Source organism: Lepidochelys olivacea, assembly GCF_965140295.1.
Source record: "Lepidochelys olivacea isolate rLepOli2 genome assembly, chromosome: 24".
Lineage (NCBI taxonomy): Eukaryota > Metazoa > Chordata > Testudines > Cheloniidae > Lepidochelys > Lepidochelys olivacea.
In genome coordinates, this window is record NC_140434.1 from 10,243,808 (window position 1) to 10,265,364 (window position 21,557).

The 21,557-nt window shown below is 49.6% G+C and overlaps 1 protein-coding gene across 2 annotated transcripts in view; it reads right to left on the reverse strand.

Annotated features, from left to right (window-relative positions):
- Nucleotides 1–283: 283 nt before the first annotated feature.
- DCAF8 (DDB1 and CUL4 associated factor 8) overlaps nucleotides 284–21,557 on the reverse strand; it is a 55,037-nt gene continuing 33,763 nt past the window's right edge. For both annotated transcript variants that reach the window (XM_084613291.1, XM_084613290.1), the window contains exons 11-14: nucleotides 20,950–21,080; nucleotides 3,328–3,447; nucleotides 1,970–2,086; nucleotides 284–1,528 (exon numbers count right to left, since the gene is read on the reverse strand). In XM_084613291.1, coding sequence (XP_084469417.1) covers nucleotides 1,415–1,528; nucleotides 1,970–2,086; nucleotides 3,328–3,447; nucleotides 20,950–21,080 — 482 coding nt within the window. In that variant the 3' untranslated portion in view covers nucleotides 284–1,414. The remainder of the gene's footprint in view (nucleotides 1,529–1,969; nucleotides 2,087–3,327; nucleotides 3,448–20,949; nucleotides 21,081–21,557) is intronic.

Here is a 21,557-nt window from a genome sequence, read left to right on the forward strand (position 1 = left end):
TGCTCCCAGCCTGGTGGGGAACTGGCCTTAGGGGGACACTGCTCTCCAAGCGGCTACAAGACAAGTAGAGGCACAGGGCAGGGGCCCAGCGCTGCACAATGGGCCAATCCTGCTCCAGCTAGGACCACAACATCGACCTCAACAGGAGAGCACAGCCTGCTCTGAAACCAAGAGCGGCAGCCATGGAAAAGCTCCAAGCTGCTGAGTCTAGTGTGGTGTAGAAGAGACGCTCACAGACAGACAGTCCTCGTCCCCCCACCACTGCAGCTCAGGCCCCTCTGGCTCTCGCTCAATTTTTTATTGCATTTATATATAATATATATTTAAACTTTTACAATAATTTTAACTTGATAACATCCAAGTTCAGTTTGGTTCGTTTGGTGTTTAATATATATAAAATTAGGCCTCTAAACAGTGATGGGGAACCTCCTGGCCACAGCTCCCAAAACAATAGATTTTCTTAAAAGTAACAGAAAATTAAAGGACCTTCCTTTACTCCCCTCTCCACTAAGAGGCTGATCCTACCACCCTTCCTCTGGCAAATAACTCCCCTCCACTGGAATCTTACCAGGGTAAGGACAGCAAGATCTGGGCCCTAGCTATCTATTTATTTGTCAAGAGGGTCTGGAGAAGGGGTCAAAACCAAGTGCAAATCACTGATATGTACAAACTAGGCAAGCATCTCTTTGCAAACACCCCTGTGCTGGGGCAGGAAGTAGGCATGACAACAGGTTCTGCATGAGTGATCCAAAACACAAGCTCTGTGGAGACGTTCTAGATCAGATATTCCTTTCATAGGAACCACTGGGGTGGGGGAGAACCCAACACAGAAAGGGAGGAAAGTCCCCAGTTTGAGAGAAGCAGAGTCAAAGATCTCTCAGGTGGGGGAAAATCCAAACCAAGAGAAGCACGAGACCGTGCCCCTCAAAGCACAAGCTTGCAGAATGCCTCTCAGGCCTACACCAACAGCTTGAGAGGAAGGGAAAAAAAAGAAAAACAACTCAATGCAGGCTCAAGAGAAGCTCTTGAGAAGAGGCATGCATGGAAGCCAAGCGCACCCTCCTCCGGAAAAATCTTCTAGTACCAAAAGAACACAGGCCTCTCCACAGGCCCCCTTCCTCCAGGCAGTTCCACATGGGGAGACCAGGGGCTAATGCTCTGTCTCTCACTTGCTCTGACACTCCGCCCCCTCCCCTTCCTGGCAAGGGCTCCTAAAGCCCCTAAAGCAAAGGCAAGTCCAAAGTGCAATCTTGCTGAGCTGGTCACCCCAGGGACCATGGGGGGGGGGGAGGAGGAGTTGGGGGTTCCTTAACATTCCAATAAAAAGCTGAAAGTGTTTGTTAGTAGAGATTTTTTTTTTTTTGTCTCCTCCCTTCACCCCATCCTTCCAAGGGGTTCTCTGTCCTCGGTGGCCTCATGAAGGCATGCACTGCACCCGATCTGGACCCTCCTCTTCATCGTCCGAGGTGTCAGAGGAGCTGGGGGACTCATCCGAGTCACCGTCTGTTGCTCCGGGTTCTCTTCGGCGCTGTCAAGAACAAACAGGATGTCAGCCCCGCCCCTTCAACCAGGCCCCGCCCCTTCAGTCTAGAGCTCGGATCCCTTTGCAAACAGCAAGTCCTGCAGCAACTCCTACAGAGGGCAGCCCAAAGTGTAAACAAGCCAAGGAGGAGATGAGTGGGGGAAAGGTTTGCAGGGGAGATGAGTGACAGGAGGCTGTCCCAGCTGTCTGGCCCTTCCCATCCTCAGACAGTTAATGGCTGAGCCAGGAACAGAACCTAGGAGTCCCAGCCCTATGCGCTAGGCACTAGCTTACACTACCTTCCAAGAGAAAGGGCATCCACCTGTTACACGCTGGGAAACTCAGACCCAGTCTCCTGGGAACAGAATCCCCGTTAGTGTTGGTCAAGGACACCCCAGAAAGCCAAGGGGTGCAGGAGGGGCACAGGCAAGCGGGACAGACACCTACCCTGTGATGACGTCTCTGTCGGAGATGGTGCATGAGGAACCACAGCATGTGGCTGTCAAACAGGTCAGTGTGATGCAAGCTGTCCTCGTCTCGCTCCCGCTTGTTCTTCTTGATCACCTAGAAACAAGAGCACCAGAGAGTGACAAGACAGCAGCTGCAGTGCAGAGATGTCACTGCCTGCCATCGCTCTGACACCAGATCAAGCCTGTTTATTCTGCGACAGAGTTCGACCCACCAAGAGAACATCAGGAGTCATCAGCTTGAGCAATGTGATCCAGAAAAACAACGCCAGGGAAGGAGAGCAGCCAGCAGCCTCTGTCCTTTGGGTGCCACCTAAGCTGCGGCTGGGATCCAAGTAGGCAGTGCCTTATGGCTGGGACTCTCCCTCCCTGGCGGAGGATGCTATCCACGTGCAGCTCCTAGGTTGCTGCTAGGAGAGCAGCACCAGCTGGACAGAGGACTCCACTTCCAAACTCGACTCATAAAGCTTGGCTGGGAGGCAAGAGAAGTGCAGCTATCCCGGGACAATTCCTTTCCTAGCTCCTTTCTCCAGCCCCCTCCCAGCAGAGTATAAGGGCAGCAAGGCAAGAACAACTGAAAAGCAAAAGCAGTCTGGCCCGAGCAGACATGGCCCTGATATTATCACAGTGCTCTCCAGTCAGAGCTCCTGAAGCCCTTCACAGCATTAGACCAACGACACACAAGGAGCTCCACCTTGGTGTTGTCAGCAGCACAGGGCAGGTTAGATTGGCAGTGAAAACACACCACTGGAGACGTAGGGAATAGAACGGAGCTCGTCTGATATGCATAGTCCAGGAGCTCAGCTCAAAGATGGGATCTGTGACCAAATGTGGTCAGGCCCTTTGGTTCTACCTGTCCCCTAAGCGACTGCACTTCCCACAGTGAAGCCCCCACAATACATGTATGCTGAAGAGCGCCAAAGCCACTCAGGCCATCTCAGCAGTTTTGGGAGATCTCCCATCCAAACACTGCCCAGGTGCTGCTGCCTGCTGGTACCTGACTTGGTAGCTACTTAGCTGTCGCCCTCAATACTGACTAAAGGGACTGAGAGCTCCTAATGTAACAGGTGCCAGGGGCAGATGGTGATTTGGAAAGCAAAGGAATCACTTAAGAGATTACAAAAGTGACAGGGGATGGATCACTTGATGATTACTTGTTCTGTTCATTCCCTCTGGGGCACCTGGCTTTGACCACTATTGGAAGACTGGATACTGGGCTAGATGGACCATTAGTCTGACCCAGTAGGGCCGTTCTTATGACAAGTCATCCCAAGAGCCAGGCAAGCAGCACACTGGCACCCAGAGGCATAGACAGCACTAGTTAGAGCCAGCTCTCACCTCCTTCAGTCCAGTGAGCTCAGTGGGCGCCTCCGCGGTCGGTGCCCAGATCTTGACATCATGATCCAGCCCGCTGGTGGCTAGGACAGGGAGGTGAGGGTGAGGCTCCAGGCAGTTTACCTGCAATGGAAACAATCTTGCAGTGAGAGCAGGCTCACGGGAAAGAGTCAGTGAAGGCAGCCCGGCAGACCCGTGAAGCACAGGACGGAGGCAGATGTCTAGGCGCAGATCAGCCCAGCACACTCTATATTAGAGCCCCCGGGTCTACTCTTGGCCCTGCCACTGGCTCAGTGATGGTGGGCAAATCACTTCCACTCTGACTTGGTTTCCCGATCTGTAAGCTGGGGACAGCACCGCTCAACACTCTGCAGTACGTAAAGCGCTTTGAGATCTACAGATAAGCTGCTAAGTATTTTGCACAGTTCTGAGTACACTCTTCAGCAGAATGAGCCCCACAGTTACAATCTAAGGTCTAGATTCTACTCCCACCTATGCTACAATCCTGCCCCATGACCCTGGCCAAGCCACCTGACCTCTGTGCCTCAGTTTCTCCATCTGTCCTACCTCAGAGCAGCATGAAGCTTGAGCCATTAATGGTTTATAGAGTGCTGAAGACAAGGAAACTGCCTGAGTTCTCAGCCCTACACAGGCATAACCAAGTTATTCACTCGCAGCAGCGTAGAGCTGTAGATGGCTGACTCACAGGTTTGGTGCGCTGTACCAAGGCTGTGTCACCGCACTTGATTAGCAATAAAGAGGTGCTGAAACAAATGCCTCTGATGTGGGAAGCAGCAAAAGGCTGCTCTGACTTTCTGCTGGGATTAGTCAAGTGCCATCGTGAACATTATTTCTTGCATGACACCATGGAAGAGGGGCCCTCAGAGGAAGCAGCCACCACTTGTGGATCTGTTTGTTTCAGACCCATTCCGGGGGGGAAGTCTGTAGTCTAGTTTCTCCTAGAGCTGCTCTAGCTGAGTGTAATGAACTCACACTTCCAGACAGTGCACCCAAAAAAAGGGTAAGCAGCAGACAGAACCAAGAGTGAGCTCAAGGGGAGTTAACGCTCGCCAATTAAGTTATACCCAAACCGTTTGCTACATCTTAAATAATTCATAAGATGACTGAATTCAGACAAGCAGGCATCCAAGGTCACATGTTCCGTGAGTCTAATGTGGTGACAAAGAAGGGAAAGCTAAAACCCAGAGGAGAATATTCAACACGCCAGTGAATTAGCTCAAGAACAGGGGAGGCGAAGTACACATTGAATAGCACATTGAAGTGTAAAAGGCAAAAGCTTAATAGTTTCATGAAAGTTGCTTGGAAACGAGTCTTCAGTCCAGATCCCTGGATTCAAAATTAGGTTATATGGAGATAGCAAAACACATCTGCTTATTAGATAGTTCGTTTAACCCTAAGTATTAAATACAGAGTATGTCCAACACTAACTAAAAAGTGGAACCAGCATTTTAGTCTAGATGGAGAGATGTAGCGATAACACCTCATTCAGTGTAAGTGACAGATGGGTCTCTCAGGGCAGGTCTTCACTACCCCGGGATCGGTGGGTAGTGATCCATTTATCGGGTCTAGACGAGACCTGATAAATCAATCCCTGAACGCGCTCCCTGTCGACTCCAGAACTCCAGCTCGCGAGAGGCGCGGAAGTGGAGTCGACGGGGGAGCAGCAGCAGTCAACTTGCCGCCGTCCTTACAGGCGGGTAAGTCAATCTTAGATATGCCGACTTCAGCTACGCTATTCGCATAGCTGAAGTTGCGTATCTTAGTTCGACCCCCCCACCCCAGTGTAGACCAGGGCTCACTAGACCAGACAGGCCCTGCTTGTCCACAGATTAGTGTTGCTAGCTGGGATATTGGAAAAAGCTGAGGTGTACAAGGCAAGGGCTAGAAGAAAGAAAGGCAAAGCTCATCTACAATAGGATTTGCTTTACCCAAGAGCCTCATTCGGATTCAGAATCCACTACACACCCACTTAACACATGCCTGCATGAGTACAGGACGCATGGTGGCTCTAACACAATACAATCCACATCCAGCCTGTTCACCGGGAACCTGCCACTGCACACGGTCAAGTGGTGAAAGCAACAACCAAGGCTCTACTTTCTAAACAAGTAAAAGCTAGTTTTAACAACATGCACCTCCCGAGATCTCCGAGTGCAATACTGAGCTGGTATTGACCAGGAAGAACTAGAAATGGACACCTGCACATTCACTACAAGGGGTGATCTCTGAAATTCATTCACAGTCATCCCATTGAAAACACACGTTTTGTGTTTCAGTGAAATCAGACACCTGAAGTAGGCCTTTACAGGTAGGAAAAAGCACCTCTTATTTTACATCACTCCTATGATTTACTGCATCTGTAATTACAGCGCTAGTAATTTATTACACCAGTAATAAAACACCTGACATGAACAAGCCAGTTTTATCAGTGACAGACTTTTTGATTAAGCTTCCGTGATAAGTCAGAGAGCATTCCAAACACAGTCAGGATTCAATGTTTCTATGAGTATTTCATACACGGTTCAATGCACAGTATCTTCCCGACAGCAAAATGTACTGTTCCAAAGAACAGTGTTCACAGGGAGTGGAAGAAGGTCCATCACTTGGGACGCATAATACAAACTTAGAGAATGCAAGATAAAGTGCCTTGTAGGGAATAATCCTGTGCAGACTGAGGAGAAATGAGCTTGCCCTCCACCCCATCCACCCATCGCCAATGGGTGTGATTCAACTGCATGGCCTTGCCCTACATGGGTTCTGTACCTTCTCCAGCATCCCACAGGTCAACACTTAGGACATGGGAACTCGGCAATGAACCTGAAGTGACTGGCTCAGCTAGTGCACATGAAAATACTTGGTTATAGCACATACAGAGGGCCCTGACAAGTCGCTTTTCCCTCTCTTGTGCATTTTGAGAACCAGTGAGGAGCAAAGAATTTATTGTTTGGGATACACAGTGCTGGAGGCCCAGTCAGACACATAAAACAGAGGCCTGGCAATTAACCATAAACCCTGAAACGCATCCCAGCTACGTAGATGGCTAAGCCATCCAGAGGATAAGGCTAGAGAGATCAGTTTTCAAAACCCTGGCATTTGCACTTACTTCCAAGAATGCCCATAAGCAGGAATGATTGAGGGAGGGAAGAACAATGAACAAGAGAGCTAAAGGGAAAGCAAGACGCACTCCTGTCTCCCACAGCTAGCTGCCGCTCCAATGTCACAGCACCATTCGCTAGCTGACTGGATTCCCAGCCAATAAACCCCATCTGTAGCAAAGCAAGTGTCTGAGGCCAATACAAAAAAATATGGCAGGTGTGTGGCACTGAGAAAGCGGACCACGAAAACGAGTTTAACTATAACCCACTGTATTGCTCAGTTACCCCTGGAGGTCTGGCTTTAATTCAATATACTACTTGTGGACACTGCCAAACAGAGTGAGCTGTTCTGATCAGCTCCTGGTAATAAACTCCTACAACACCCCACCTCCCTCATCGCACTTCACAATGTAATGGCATGACGTCACCTCCCTCCTATGGAAAGCCAATTTAAAAAACAAACAAACAAAATCTTTGCCAAGGACTACAGCTGAACTCTGACGTGGGACCCAAGGAAACAACTGGAAGCCAGGATACCAGTTCCCCTCATAATACTGAGGCCTTCTCACTCAGCACAAGCTTGAGCCATCCAAGGGCTCTAGACTGAACAGGTTCTCAGGACAAGGCAGGCAGCCTAGTGCAGAGGCAAAAATCATGGAGCTGGGAATCTGGCTGCCTGGGTTCTAGGCTTGGTTCTGGCACTTACTGACTGTGGGACCCTGGACAAGTCACTTTTCCTCTCCTTTGTAAAATGGGGATAACATATACCTCAAAAGAGACCTTGGGAGATACGGTTAACATGCACAGTTGTGAGGAAAGGTGCTATCTACTGCAAAGCATCCATAACCTATGAAGGTTGGGTGTGTACTTTCAGGCTTTTAGCCTCCAGTTCGGAACCGTTGCTGGGTGTCCTCACAGCCCGATGGCTGTTATCCTCTAGTGCCGTTACGATGTAATCTACTCACAAATCTCCCTTTCAGAGGAGAGGTATTGCCCAACTGTGTATCTGCTCAGCACCAGTTCTCATTGCCATTATAATCCAGCCCTGCAACAGCAGGAAATTAGCATCTCTCTTGGCTCTGGATGGGAGCCTATGCAGTGTCCTAGGCCAGGCTTGAGTAGAAGCCAGGATCAGATCCCCATGGAATTTCAGGGAGAATAAAGAATGCAGGAAGCAGGAGACCCCTAGTACCACCAGAACTACATCTCTGTGCCATCTGACCCTGCGTGGTGCTGTCACATCTTAGGCTCACTGTGAGGATACAGTAGGAAAACAGGTTTCAGAGTAGCAGCCATGTTAGTTTGTATCTGCAAAAAGAAAAGGAGGACTTGTGGCACCTTAGAGACTAACACGTTTATTTGAGCATAAGCTTTCGTGAGCTACAGCTCATTTCATCGGATGCATACAGTGGAAAATACAGTGGGGAGATTTATATACACAGAGAACATGAAACAATGGGTGTTACCATACACACTGTAACGAGAGTGATCAGGTAAGGTGAGCTATTACCAGCAGGAGAGCGGGGGAAAAAACCTTTTGTAGTGATAATCAAGGTGGGCCATTTCCAGCACTTGACAAGAACATCTGAGAAACAGTGCGGCGGGGGAATAAACATGGGGAAATAGTTTTACTTTGTGTAATGACCCATCTACTCCCAGTCTTTATTCAAGCCTAAGTTAATTGTATCCAGTTTGCAAATTAATTCCAATTCAGCAGTCTCTCACTGGAGTCTGTTTTTGAAGTAGGAAAACAAACACTCCTCAGCTTTCATATTGCTACCACCAGATGCAGCTCCCAGCACAGTACAAGATCAGTGGTACTGGAGACCACATGGGCCTGAGCAGCACTGGGTTGGAACTGGACAGCCATGAAATCGGTCTCCTGGTGCTAACAGGGTCAGTGCACCAGAACACACTGCTGAATGGATGAGGGGGTGTTACACAGGCAAAGGGAGGTGGTAAATAGCAGCCCAGGAAGCTACAGCTGGTAAGGGCAGCGAAGTAGCCAGGAGGGTAAGCTGTGGCACAGAAGCTCATGGGAAGGGCAGCAATTGCCTTGTTAAAAGAGCTGCTTTTGGAGGTTCTAGTTATATGGGGTCTTTTGTGCGGAAAGTTGCCAGGACACTAATCAAGCCTCAGCAGCCTGCGAGGCGGATAATGTCTGACTCATCCAAGTGGATACAGCAAAATCTGTGACAGAGCTGAAAACAGGACCCAGCCCCCACTACCAACTCCCTTCCTACCCACCAGGAATATCCAGAAACTCAAACACTAAACAGCAGCAAATTAGTGCTCCCATTGAGATGGCCACACTGGATTCTGCTCTTCAGTGCTAGGTTCGGCTGCTTGGGCTCAGAGCTGAAGGGGGAAGAAGCACGTAGACCACCAGTTACCACATCATGGGGTGAACACACTCTCCAGTGTTAAGCCCAAGAGGCCAGTTACGGCAGCCCGCCTAATACTTTGTCCAAAAGCTACACAGGCTAGAGCGAAGAGAAAAGGGTTTGGGACCCCAGGACTGGTCCTGCCTCCACCCCCTTCTCTAAGGATTATGATGGCAGCTGCACAGCCCTTCAAGGGTATATTCACATCATGAGGGTGTTTATACTGAAGCCACCACCTGTGACAATCTGGTCACCTGTCCTTGTAGCCAAAACAGGGAAGAGTTTCTCTGACATGGGTAAAAACGACCAATGAAACCTTGTGAAAGGGCCAGTCTCACATCCAGTGTGGCAAGCCAGCACTACTTTGATGGGTCTTGCGCTCTCTCTTCTTGGGGAGGGTTCAGGGCACCATTTCTTGCCCCTGAACTGAGGTATTAACTGCCCCACTAGTGTCCTAGAAGAGGGGAGTAGAAAGAGAGGGACCCAGGCCTGCCCTCTACTCTGGGTCCCAGCCCAGGGGCCCTAGGGATGGCAGTAAACTGCTTGACCTAGCAGTTCCTTCCCCTGGACTACTTCCCCCTCCTGCCCTTCAGCTTGTGGGGCTTCCTGCTCTCCCTCTGCACAAACCAGGCATCCCTTTACCTAGGGTCTTGGTCTTCTTAGCCCACTGCAGTACTTCTCCAAACTCTCCTCTGCTTCCCTCCATACTGCTCTCTACTCCAACACCAATCCACTCTGATTCAACTCCTTCCCTTGTCTGACTGAAGCAGGTTTTATCAGGTGACTGGCTTTAGGTGCTTTAATCTATAGCAAACTTTATTCCCTCTACAGGGAATAGGGCTCCCTTCTAACACTCTCCTGCTGCCCTCTGGGCCATGCTGTATCACTTATTTCCCCCCCTCCCCCGCACCCTCCCTGTTCAACACCATGGGGTTGGGCTACTTGGGACGCGAGGCAGTGCTGTCGTGATAGGCCATCAGCGTTGCCGTATTGGCTTCCAGCCCTATGCTGTACCTGGAAATGGAAGGGCTGCAGGGATAGGAACCACCTAGTCACTCTTGCGTACTTCTCCTTGTTTCTGTGCATCCACTGGAGTGGGTCATGGTCTGTCACGAGGGTAAGCCACCGCCCCAGTAGGTAGTAGCGGAGAGTCTCCATAGCCCATTTTACCGCGAGACACTCCTTTTCAACAATGGCACACTTTTGTTCCTTGGGGAGGAGTTTCCGGCTGAGGTACAAGATCAAGTGTTGCTCCTCCCCTACCATCTGCGAAAGGATGGCTCCTAGCCCTACCTCCGAGGCATCTGTTTGTAGGATGAATTCCTTCTCGAAGTCTGGGGCTATGAGCACTGGATGGCAGCAGAGGGCGGTCCTTAAATCTGCAAATACTCATCAGTCCACTTTACTATCTCGGGGCCTTGAGCCTTTAACAAATCCATCAATGGCCCTGCTCTTCTGGCGAAATGAGAGATTAATCTCCGATCATATCCTACTATCCCTAGAAATGCTCTGACCTGCATTTTGCAGACTGGTCGAGGCCAACCTTGTACTGCCTCCACTTTGTTCTGTTGGGGTTTCACCAAACTTCTCCTTACTACATACCTCAGGTATCTGGCCTCAGCTAGTCCCATCACGCATTTGAGAAGGTTGGCAGTGAGGCCGGCCTTCCGCAGGACATCTAGCGCCACTTCTACTTTTCCGAGGTGCGTTTCCCAGTCAGGGCTATGGATGACTATGTCGTCTAGACAGGTGGCAGCATACTTGGCATGGGGTTGCAGCAATTTGTCCATAAATCGTTGGATTGTTGCAGGGGCCCCACTAAGTCCGAAAGGGAGGACAGTGTATTGGAACAGGTCATAGGGTGTAGAGAAGGCAGTCTTTTCCTTGGCATTCTCGGCCATGGAAATTTGCCAATATCCTTTGGTCAGGTCTAGAGTGGTTAGGTATCAGGCCTTGCCTAACTGATCAACTAGCTCGTCAATGTGTGGTATCGGATAGGCATCGAATTGGGATACTTCATTCAACTTCCAGAAGTCGCTGCAAAATTTCAGGGTGCCATCAGGCTTGGGGACTAGGACAATAGGGCTGGACCACTGCCTGTGGGATTCTTCAAAAACCCCAAATTCCACCATCTTCTTCACTTCTATCCTAATTACCAGAAGCTGAAAGGCAAGAATTCACTATGGTCTTATCGTCACCCTTACTCCAGGACTGGGTACAATATGATGTTGGACCAGTGTTGTACGGCCCGGCTGTATACAGAACACGTCCTGGTTCCGTTGGATCATATCAATGACCTCTGTTCGTTGTTCTGGAGTTAACTCAGAAGATATCTTCACCTGCCCCTGTGGGTTGTCTGTCTGGGGTGGAGCTCCCAAATGACCAGGCACGTCTCTCAGTCACGCCAGGGCTTCAGTAAATTGATGTGGTAGATTTGCTCGACTTTGGCGAACTGACCTTATAGTCCACCTCCCCAAATGGCTTCCACTATTTCATATGGTCCATGCCAGCTGGCTAGGAGTTTGCTTTCTGCTGTCGGTACTAGTACCATTACCCGTTCCCCCAGCTGAAATCTGCGTACTTTTGCCCAACAGTTGTAATATGTCCGCTGGGCCTCTTGTGCTTTTTCCAAATGTTCTCATACTATAGGGGTTACTCGAGTTATTCGCTCTCTCATCTGTGTCACATGCTCAATGACATTCTTTCCTGGGTTGGGTTGTTCTTCCCAATCTTCCCTGGCAATATCTAATATTCCACGTGGGTGGCGTCCGTATAGTAGTTCAAAGGGAGAGAAACCAGTGGATGCCTGGGGGGGGGACTTCCCATATAGCAAACATTAGATACAGCAAAAGGGCATTCTAGTCTTTTCCGTCCTGTGCTACCACCTTCCGGATCATACTTTTAAGGGTACGGTTAAACCGCTCAACCAGTCCATCTGTTTGTGGATGGTAGACTGAGGTCCATATGGCCTGGATGTGGAGTAGGGTACATAAGTCTTTCATTAATTTTGACATGAACGGGGTTCCTTGGTCTGTCAGGATCTCCTTAGGGATGCCCACTCTGGCAAAAACCTGGAGTAGTTCTTTTGCTATTGCCTTGGACGTGGGGTTTCTTAAAGGAATGGCTTCTGGATACCGCGTGGCGTAGTCAAGGATGACTAGTACGTTTTGGTGGCCCCGTGCCGATCTTTCCAGTGGGCCCACTATGTCCATTGCTATCCTCTCGAAACGGACTTCAATAATAGGCAAAGGTACTAATGGGACCTGCAAGTGAGGTCGGGGGCTACGCAACTGGCATTCAGGGCAGGAGGTACAATAGCACTGGACCTCTGCACGTATTCCTGGCCAATAAAACCTTCCTAGGATTCTATCCAGTGTCTTGTCTACTCCTAGATGTCCCCCAAATAGATGGCTGTGAGCTAACTCTAGCACTGCCCTTGTATGTTTCTGTGGGACTAAGAGTTGCTCTACTACTTCCCCTCGTATTTGCGCTATCCTGTACAACAGATCACGTTTGAGCACATAATATGGCCTTGGGCCTTTGGTCTTTCCTTCCACAGGTACGCCATTTACTTCTACTACCTCGTCCCTCACATTTGCATATAGCGAGTCATTGGCTTGGTCCTGCCTGAAATTCTCACGTGTGGTACCAATCTGACCTAATTCCAGAGGGTCTGTTTCTACTCCACCCCCTAGGTTGCCCCTACTTGGGCTAGGAACTGCCTTGGAGTCCTCAGTGGCCTGAATCATCTCCTGGCCTCCTGAACGTGTTCTCCCTTGTTGGTAGGTGGTTTTCTGGTTCTCTGCTAGAATCCTGGTCCCTAATCTTTTATCTGTCGTCCTTTCCTGCCTAGACTTTCAGGGTTTTCCAGGGGATGAATAACTCTGGGGCAAATTTGGCAAACATCAGGGTGAGGCTATCTGTAGGTGCCTCCGTCTTAGCCCGGGGCTTGCTACCCTCCCCTGGCTCTACTGGGGGGAGTAAGCTCTCAAACCTGGGGAAGCCCCTACCAATTAAGACAGGGTAGGGGAGCCTGGGGACCACCCCTGCAGTCACCCTGGTAGTATTCTCCGGGATCTCAATCTGTACTGGGATTGTGGGGCAGAAATTTACGGTGCCATGAACACACGTTACCCGTGTTTTTGGCCCGGGTTAGTTGATCTTGCCCCCACCAACTTCCGAGACCAGCGTGACAGCACTCCCGGAATCTACTAATGCTATGGTCTCAACAATAATTCATTTTTACTGATCTTGTATACCCATGCGAGGTCATTGAGACCCCTACCAGGCCAATTAGGCCACATTGCTCCCTGTGATCCCCAGATTACATTGCATAGGCTCTTCTCCGTTGGGGCACTGGGCTGCTATATGCCTCAATTCCCCACACTCGTAATACCGCCCCCTTATTCCAGTTGCCACCCTCTGCCTGGGGCTATTTGGCTGGCTCCCCCAGTCCTCTCTTCCCAAACTCCCAGGTCCCTTCTTGGCCTTGGGCCGTTCCTCGGTGTCGTTCCTCCCAGTGATGGTTCTCCTGGAGCTCTCGACAGTCCGGGGCTTTGGGTTTGGGACTGGCTTCCTGGTTTGCTGTGTCTCACCCCCTGGGGTCTGGAACAGTTCACGGGCTGCCAACTGTCTTTCCATGAGGGAGACCAACTCAAAGGTGGAGGGGTCATTCTGGCCAACCCAAGCCCAGAGGCCTGGTGGTAGCCCCCTCATATCCTGGTCCAGTACCAGGAGCTCCATCATCTTCTCAGAGCTGAGGGCCTCAGGGCGCAGCCATTTCAGGTCAGGTGGATCAGGTCAAACAATTGAGATCGGGGTGTCTTGTCCCCCATATACTGCCACTCATGGAGCCTCTGGGCTCGCAATACCTTCGTTACTCCGGATCTGACCAGGATCTCTGCCTTCAGCTGGGGGTAATCTGCTGCAGTCTCTGCAGCCATATCATAGACCACCTTCTGGGCCTCCCCACACAGGAACGGGGTGAGGATACCAGACCACTGATCTCGGGGCCAGGCCTCCCGCAGGGCTGCTCTTTCAAAAGCCAGGAGGTATGTCTCCACAGCATCCTCCTGTGTCATTTTCTGTAGGCAGTGGCTGGCTCGTATGGTCTGGGTCCTGTCGCAGTTGTGGTTCAGCTCCATAAGGGCCTTCATCTGGTTCATCAGCTCTTGCAGCAGGGCTCGGTCCCGGGCAGCCTGACTCAGACGAGTAGTCTCCTGCTGCATCCGAGTCGCCTCCTATTGGGCAGTTGCTTGAACCCGGGTAGCCTCCTGCTGGGCTGCGGTGGCTTGTATTAGGTCCTTGACCACATCGTCCATCTTAGGGACGGGAGGGTTTTGGCTAACCCTGGCTTAAGTCGCCAGCGTGTAGATCCCACTCCTGACACCACATGTGGCAAATTGCCGGTACTACTTTGATGGGTCTTGCGCTCTCTCTTCTTGGGGAGGGTTCAGGGCACCATTTCTTGCCCCTGAACTGGGGTATTAACTGTCCTAGAGGAGGAGAGTGGAGAGGGAAGGACCCAGGCCTGCCCTCTACTCTGGGTCCCAGCCCAGGGGCATTAGGAATAGCGGTAAAGCGCTTGAACTAGCAGTTCCTTCCCCTGGACTACTTCCCTCTCCTGCCCTCCAGCTTGTGGGGCTTCCTGCCCTCCTTCTGCACAAACCAGGCATCCCTTTACCTAGGGTCTTGGTCTTCTTAGCCCACCGCAGCACTTCTCCAAACTCTCCTCTGCTTCCCTCCAAACTGTTCCAACACCAATCCACTCCTGCTTCAACTTCTTCCCTTATCTGATTGAAGCAGGGGGGTTTTTATCAGGTGACTGGCTTCAGATGCTTTAATTTATAGCAAAACCTTTCTTCCCTCTGCAGGGAATAAGGCTCCCTTCTAACACTCTCCTGCTGCCCTCTGGCCAGGTACAGAGTGCAAATGTAAAACTGGTGCCTGGACCGTTCTAACACTGTCTGAAACAGCTAAAGCCACCCTCCCCATGCAGCTGCACAGCCTGATCAGCGATAGCCACACCTTACCTGAAACACACTGGATGGGACACTATGAAAAGTTCAGGACAACATGCTTTTGTTGGCAGGCCGATGGGTGGCTGTTGTATTGTCACCCACTGGGCACTGCAGGACTGGCAAGTGATTCATCAGCAACTTACCGGTGTCCGATTGCGTGCCAACAGTGGGCATCTTACCATCACTGCAGTGTATGGTCCCACAAACTCCCAGGCCAACAATGCATGAAATACAAGTTTTAGTCTGAGAAGAGACTTCGTCATGACTTCAGCGCACAGCTAGGAAAGAATGACAAAGGCAAGTATGCTCAGGAAGTTTGGTATTGGGCAGAAGACCAGGAACAGGCAGTGATGCTGGAATCTGCAGCTGCCAATGATAGTGGGATCTCTCATTTGCTCTTCTGTCACCCAGCGATTCACAGATTGAGCTACTCCAGCCCAGATGGTTTTATCAGGACTGCTCCCGATCATGTCCACCAACAGTTAACAAGCTCAGTGGTCATGGATGTGCAAGTTTGCAAAGGTGCTGCAACTTTGACACTGACCATTGACTTCTGCTGGCAAAAGTGTGCCTCTGACTTCAAAGACAGCAACAGATAGGCCAAAATTAGTCTGATTCAACTGAAAGCTCTCACTGCAACCAAGCTATCAGATGGCTCTCTGTTCTTAACTGCCTAACGCCAAAGTGTTAGAAACAGAGGTCTCACTCCTTCTGTCTGATAAGGAATGGCATTGTTTCAAGTCATCAGTGCTGACTGCTGCTGCTCAGTGCTTGGGTCTCAGCCCTTCAAACATCATCCCTGGATCCGTGAGGAAATGCTCAAGGCAGCCATAGCTAAGAACAAAAAAAGGCTACAAAAGCAAAGCCGAATGGGTTTGGCTTTTGAATGTCATGTCATTCTGTCAGAAAGATCAGGAGTGCTGGTGGTCAACTCAGGCAGTTTGGAACAAGCTGCCACCATTGTGATATTTTGCAGGAGGTGGCAGCACCGGCTTGTCCAGAAGGATTGGGATGCAAGTATCAGCCCAAGCCTTCAGAAATCAGCTGCTTTGACAGGAAGATCATTTCAAGATACTCCTTGATGAGCGGCTGCCTGCAGCCGCTCTTCAATTTGAAGGGCAGAAAGTTCTGGTAGGGTCTCCATCCTTCAGCCAAGAAAAGATTTGGATCACAGTCCACAGGCTGAAGCGTGGGAAGGGACCAAGTGTTTTCAAGATCATCCCTGAGCTGCAAGAGCATTGTACTGTGGCTGCATAGGCTCTTTGTGATCACCTGGCTGCACTAATATTCCCAACGACTGAAAGGAAAAGAGCAATGAAGTATTAAGCTGTTGCGGACCCAGGGAAATTCTTCACTTCCATGTTAAGGTCTGGAATCAATGGTGCACTTTGTGGCAAAGGCCGGGAAGCTCAGTGTGGCTTTAGACCTGGTGGTTCCACTCTTGACCAGAGATGGCTCAATTTAATAAGCTGTGTGCAGCACTTATTAATAGACCTCCATCAGGCCTCTGATTCTGTGCATTGAGCAAGCGTGTGGGATCTGATGAGGCGTCTGGGCATCCCTGGGAAGACAGAGCCATTAACAGAAGAGCTCTAACACGGAACAGAAAGCTGTGTTTGAGTCAATGGCAGATACACGGCACAGTTACCTATCTCCATGGGAGTTTGCAAGGCTCGGTTCTTTAACCATTCTTGTTCAATATCAGCATTGATTGGCTGATGGATAAGCTTGAGGAGGCCGCTATTGGTAGCACTGACTGCTCAACACCATTCTACGTCAAGGTCTTGAATACACTGATGACATTGTCCAGTTGGCTCTGGTGGATCGCTGTAGCTGATGGCTGATCCAATTGGGCAAGCAGCAGCGTGCATTACTCAGGTTATTAATCCAAATAAAACGAAGTCCCTGGCTTTTACCATCAAGCAGCATCCAGCTCTAGATTCCAACCAGCTCTAGATTCCAACCAGCTCTGTAGTAAACGGTCCATGGCAACTCTCAGATACGTTGTTAGTGTCAGTTTTGGAGGATGGTGTAAAGATGTGGACACTTGTAGAACAGCAGCTGCTGCCATGTTTTGGGTCTTTCAGAGGCCTCTGTGGGAACGATGCGACACCTAACTTGCCATGAAGCTGTGGATCTACAGAACCACGGTCATATCAACGTAACTGTATGGAAATGAAACGTGTGCTGAGGAAGGGTGAAGAACACCAGGCTGATATTTTCAATTCTTGTCGTTTTTGCAAGCTGCTCCATATTAAAAATGGTAGGACAAGATCAGAAGTGAGGCTATTTAAAGCCAAACACAAACCATCTTCATCAGCACTGGTTCTGTTCCCATGCCTTTCCTTGGTATGGATGTATCAGAATGGAAGATCAACGAATTCCAAAACATGTTTATCATGGAATGCCACTAAAAAGGCCTGCAATCACATGGCACCCACAGTTTTGATGGCACAATAAGCGTGCCAGAGATGGACTCACATGGAATGTCCAGCCAGACCACCGTAAGGACCTAGAGAAGTCGATATAGGTGGTGCTGCCCCATGTATAGCAGTGAAGGCTTGAGGGAGAGTCTCCATATTTGCAAGACAGGAAGCAATAGAGGACTGCCCAGGTCTGTAAGAGTTCCTTAGTGAGAAGCTGCTACATAACTGCAGAGTATTACTATGTGGGTCTCACACCAGCAGCCAAGCAGCGAAGACCATTCCCAACAACCTAGGATAAATTAGGCTGGTGCTCTGTCTTTGCAGTAAAGTTAGGGACAGTCAAAGCAACACTCCAGGGAGAGAAGGTGAAAGATTCCTTGTAATTTACAGCCTCAAAGCTGCCACTTCCACTGAGGATTAGAGGTTCTCAGGACTTTCTGTCCCGCTGGTTAACAAAACACTGACGAGCCTCCCACTGGGTAGGAGCTTGGATCGATTCACTGGCCAAGACAGTGCTAACTGGTAGCAGAGGAAAGACCATTTTTAAACAGAGTTGGTTCAGCATTGGAGCAAATAGTTCAGAGCTCCTGACAGGAGCAGATTAAGGTTCAACATGGACAGACCAATAAAAATCACAGGAGCTTCCAACCACGGTTATGGAGGTTTTAGGGTTTGTTTGGTTTTTGCAGGGCTGGGGGGTGACCTGCCCACCCTTACTGCTAGAAAGCAACATGGTGTTGCTAGAGGTGTTCTGAGAAAGTATTCTGGGGCCCTGTTCAAAATACAGAACCCACAGAATCCGCTGTGCTCTGCTTGATCAGACCGCTAAAATTAAGTGCTGATGAAAAGTGATAGATTAAAGCTCCCAGAAAGCAACAGGGAGGGACCTTCTCCTAGGCTAAGTGTCACCCCTAAGACTGGCACTAACTGGCCCTTGTTGCCATTCCTGTTCAAGTACCACTACCAACCTGCTTCCTGCACGTACAATGCAGCAAAATAGATCTAAAGTCGCCAGTAGGAACCCCTGGTTTCCTTAGCCATCAGCAGAAGCCGTATCAGGCTCGAGAGAATCACAAATGGAAGGACTGCAGTAGTGGCAACCCTGCAGGAACAAGCCTGTGTGTTGACTACAGACTCCTTCATAGCTAGGACATCTGGCACTATGCAGCAAGGCACAGTTTGAGCTCCAAAGGCTGGTATCAGCCCTAAATCCCAGAAAGCCCAGGCTCAGTCCTCCACTGGAACAGTTATGGCCCCTTCCTACCTCGGCTCTGACTCACAGCAACGACATGCTAATAAACTTGTCTAGTGAGCTGGGACTGAATGACTGAGCCAACGGGGCACAATGTTTATCTGCAACCACAGCAATTTGCTAGGCCCAGGGAACAGGAACTTGTTCATAGCTGCTGCTGCCGCCTTACTCCCTGATGCCACCGTCTCTCCATCTGGCCATGCAATTACAATGTTCATTGCCTGTGGTGAGGTACAGCCAGGATTCCAATGCTCCCTGGAACACTTTTGCTCTGAAAATTGCATGTTTTCTTGAGTGGTTCCCAGTGACCCATGGTTAAACCACGGGATTAATAAGGTCGCTGTAAATGCAGCTCTACCAAACCGCCTCTGAAACAGAACCCACTGACAGAGGAGTTACATAGGTTTTGGGCAGATCTTCGCAGGTTGGCTATTGGGCAATAGGGTGGAGATAGCATTTGAGAAAGTTACTGCTGGTAAACGTCTCATACTCCTGGTTGGCGAAACAGTCCAGGTAAGTCTCTCTAAGCGTAGTTACCTCAATTACTACCAGATACGCAACTTTTAAATATTTCAGATTTTTCCCCATTGATGCAGTTGCATGTCACTCCACTTGACTCCATTCAACATTCGCTCACCGAGCCTCAGGCACGAGCCCCACACAGCTGTCCTTGGGTTGCAAACACCAACAAGCTAGCTAAAATACATCCCTCAAGACAGGAAGCTTGTGTGGGAAATGAAATGGATGACATTTGACTTCACAGGCTGTGGTAAGGGGGGGGTCTAGTGAAGAGGACAATGGACTGGGAGTCAGAAGACCTAGGTTCTATTCCCAGCTCTCTAGCTTGCTGGGTGAACTTAGGTAAGTCACTTCCGCTCTGGACGCTGGTTTCCCTGTCTGTAAAATGGGGACAATGATACTTCTACTTTCTGAAGCACTTTAAGAGCCACAGAGGGAAAGTGTCAAGTGATGAAAACCTAGCTGCAGGGGCGTGTACAATAGGAGGTGGGGCCTTGCTCTTGCATGCGGGGATAAGATTTTGTTTGGAGGACGGGAGGAAAGGTCGGTTAATAACACATTAGTCCAATAGTCAACATTCTGGGCTATGTCAAGCACGTGGGGCAGCAGGTTCTATCCCCCACAGCCAGAACTACTCCATGTCCCTAGAACAGCTTGAGTGCCTGGTTTGAATGGGACCAATTCTTTCACATCCTAGTCCCTAGAGAAAGGAGGAGCAGGAATCAGGGCCAAAGACTTTAAATCATACTATACCAGTGATTTACAAGCTTCAGAGGACTTCTTGACACTGCCACCATGATCAGTTCAGGAGTACCTGTTTGGCCTTTATTGGGAGCATAGGAAGAGAATGAGTCTTTCCCGATCTAGCTGCTCTAATGCATTGTGCCACAATGTAACGTCAGTTCGGAAGCAGTGCTGATGGGCTCTTGGGAGAGCTTCTGTCAGATGCTCTGCACGACATGGCCTGGGGGGAGGGAATGCTACTCAGTGATTCACAGGACTCTAGCAAGAGAAAGGGTGATTAGAAGGGCAACAAAAGCGATTAATAGTATGAAACAGCTTCCATATGAGGAGAGATTAAAAAGACTGGGACTGTTCAGACTGGAAAAGAGACGACGGGGGGGGGGGGGGGGGGAAGAGGACTGAGGGCTAGAACATCGTGAGGAGAAAGTGAATAAGGAAGTGTTATTTACTCCTTCACATAACACAAGAACAAGGGTCACCAAGTGAAATAGGCAGCAGGTTTAAAATATACATAAGTACTTCACACAAACGTACAATCAAGCTGTGGAACTTGTTGCCAGGGGATGTTGTGAAGGCCAAGACTATAACGGAGTTCAAAAAATTAGGCAAGTTCACGGAGGATAAGTCCATCAATAGCAATTAGCCAAGATAATCAGGGATGCAACCCCATGCTCTGAGTGTCTCTAGCCTCAGACTGCCAGTGCTGGGAATGGGCGACAGGGGATTGATCACTTGATTACCTGTTCTGTTCATTCCTTCTGAGGCACATGGCATTGGCCTCTGTTGGAAGACAGGATACGGGGCTAGATGGACCATTAGTCTGCCCAGTATGGCCATTCTTATGTAGAGGGTCAAGAAGCTGCATTTACTGTTAAAATTAGCATTTTTACAAATACCTTAGAGTGCTTCACAGAAGTGGACAAATACCCCATTGCGGGCCCAGTGGCGTGCCTTGTACATCAGTGGCAGAATTAGTTATAAAACCCAAATCTCCTAATTCCCATACGGCCCTCACCAGTAAGAAGAGAATCCATGAATCACAACTCCCAACTCGCTATCTAAAAACTCTATCTAATGCAGTGGGAGCTCAAAGGATTTTGGACAAGAGATGGCTTTGCAGCACGGCTGTGGAGTCTGGCACATACAACAGAAGAGGGCACTCACCACTCCTCCTTTATCACCCTCCATGAACTGCACAATCTGGCAGGATGACTTCTCCCACAGGAAGATGTGTCCACAGTCACTGCCACTCACCACGAACTCACTCTTCGGGCCGTAGAAATTAACACCCTTCACTGAAAGGAGAGAGAGATTGCAAGCAGAGAGCTCAAGGACAGCTCTGAAGTCCACACAGCTCTCCCTGTGAGATTTTGTTTACTTTATACCCAGCTGACAACAAGTTTCCAAGGTTACCAGCACAGATCTGTTCATCCCCCCCACATACACGCTCACGCTGTACAAGCCCAAGAGTTGATTTTAACATGTGAATTTGGTGCTTGTGAAATAAGGGACTAAGAACGAGGCAGTAACAGGCACGGACCTTATTCCTCACGCAGCTCTACTGATGCCCTGCAGTTCAAAACTGCACTATCCACTGAACCTCTTCAGAGTGGAGATTGCAGATTTAGTGATCGTGAAAGATCTCAGTTTAAAAGCCTCAGAGGTTTTTAATGGCATAAGCATCCCTGCCACTTTAGAGGCCAAGGGGTTTGTGCATGCTCATTAGTGAACAATATCAGGGAGGAAGGAGACAGGGGTGCCCATTAATGGCT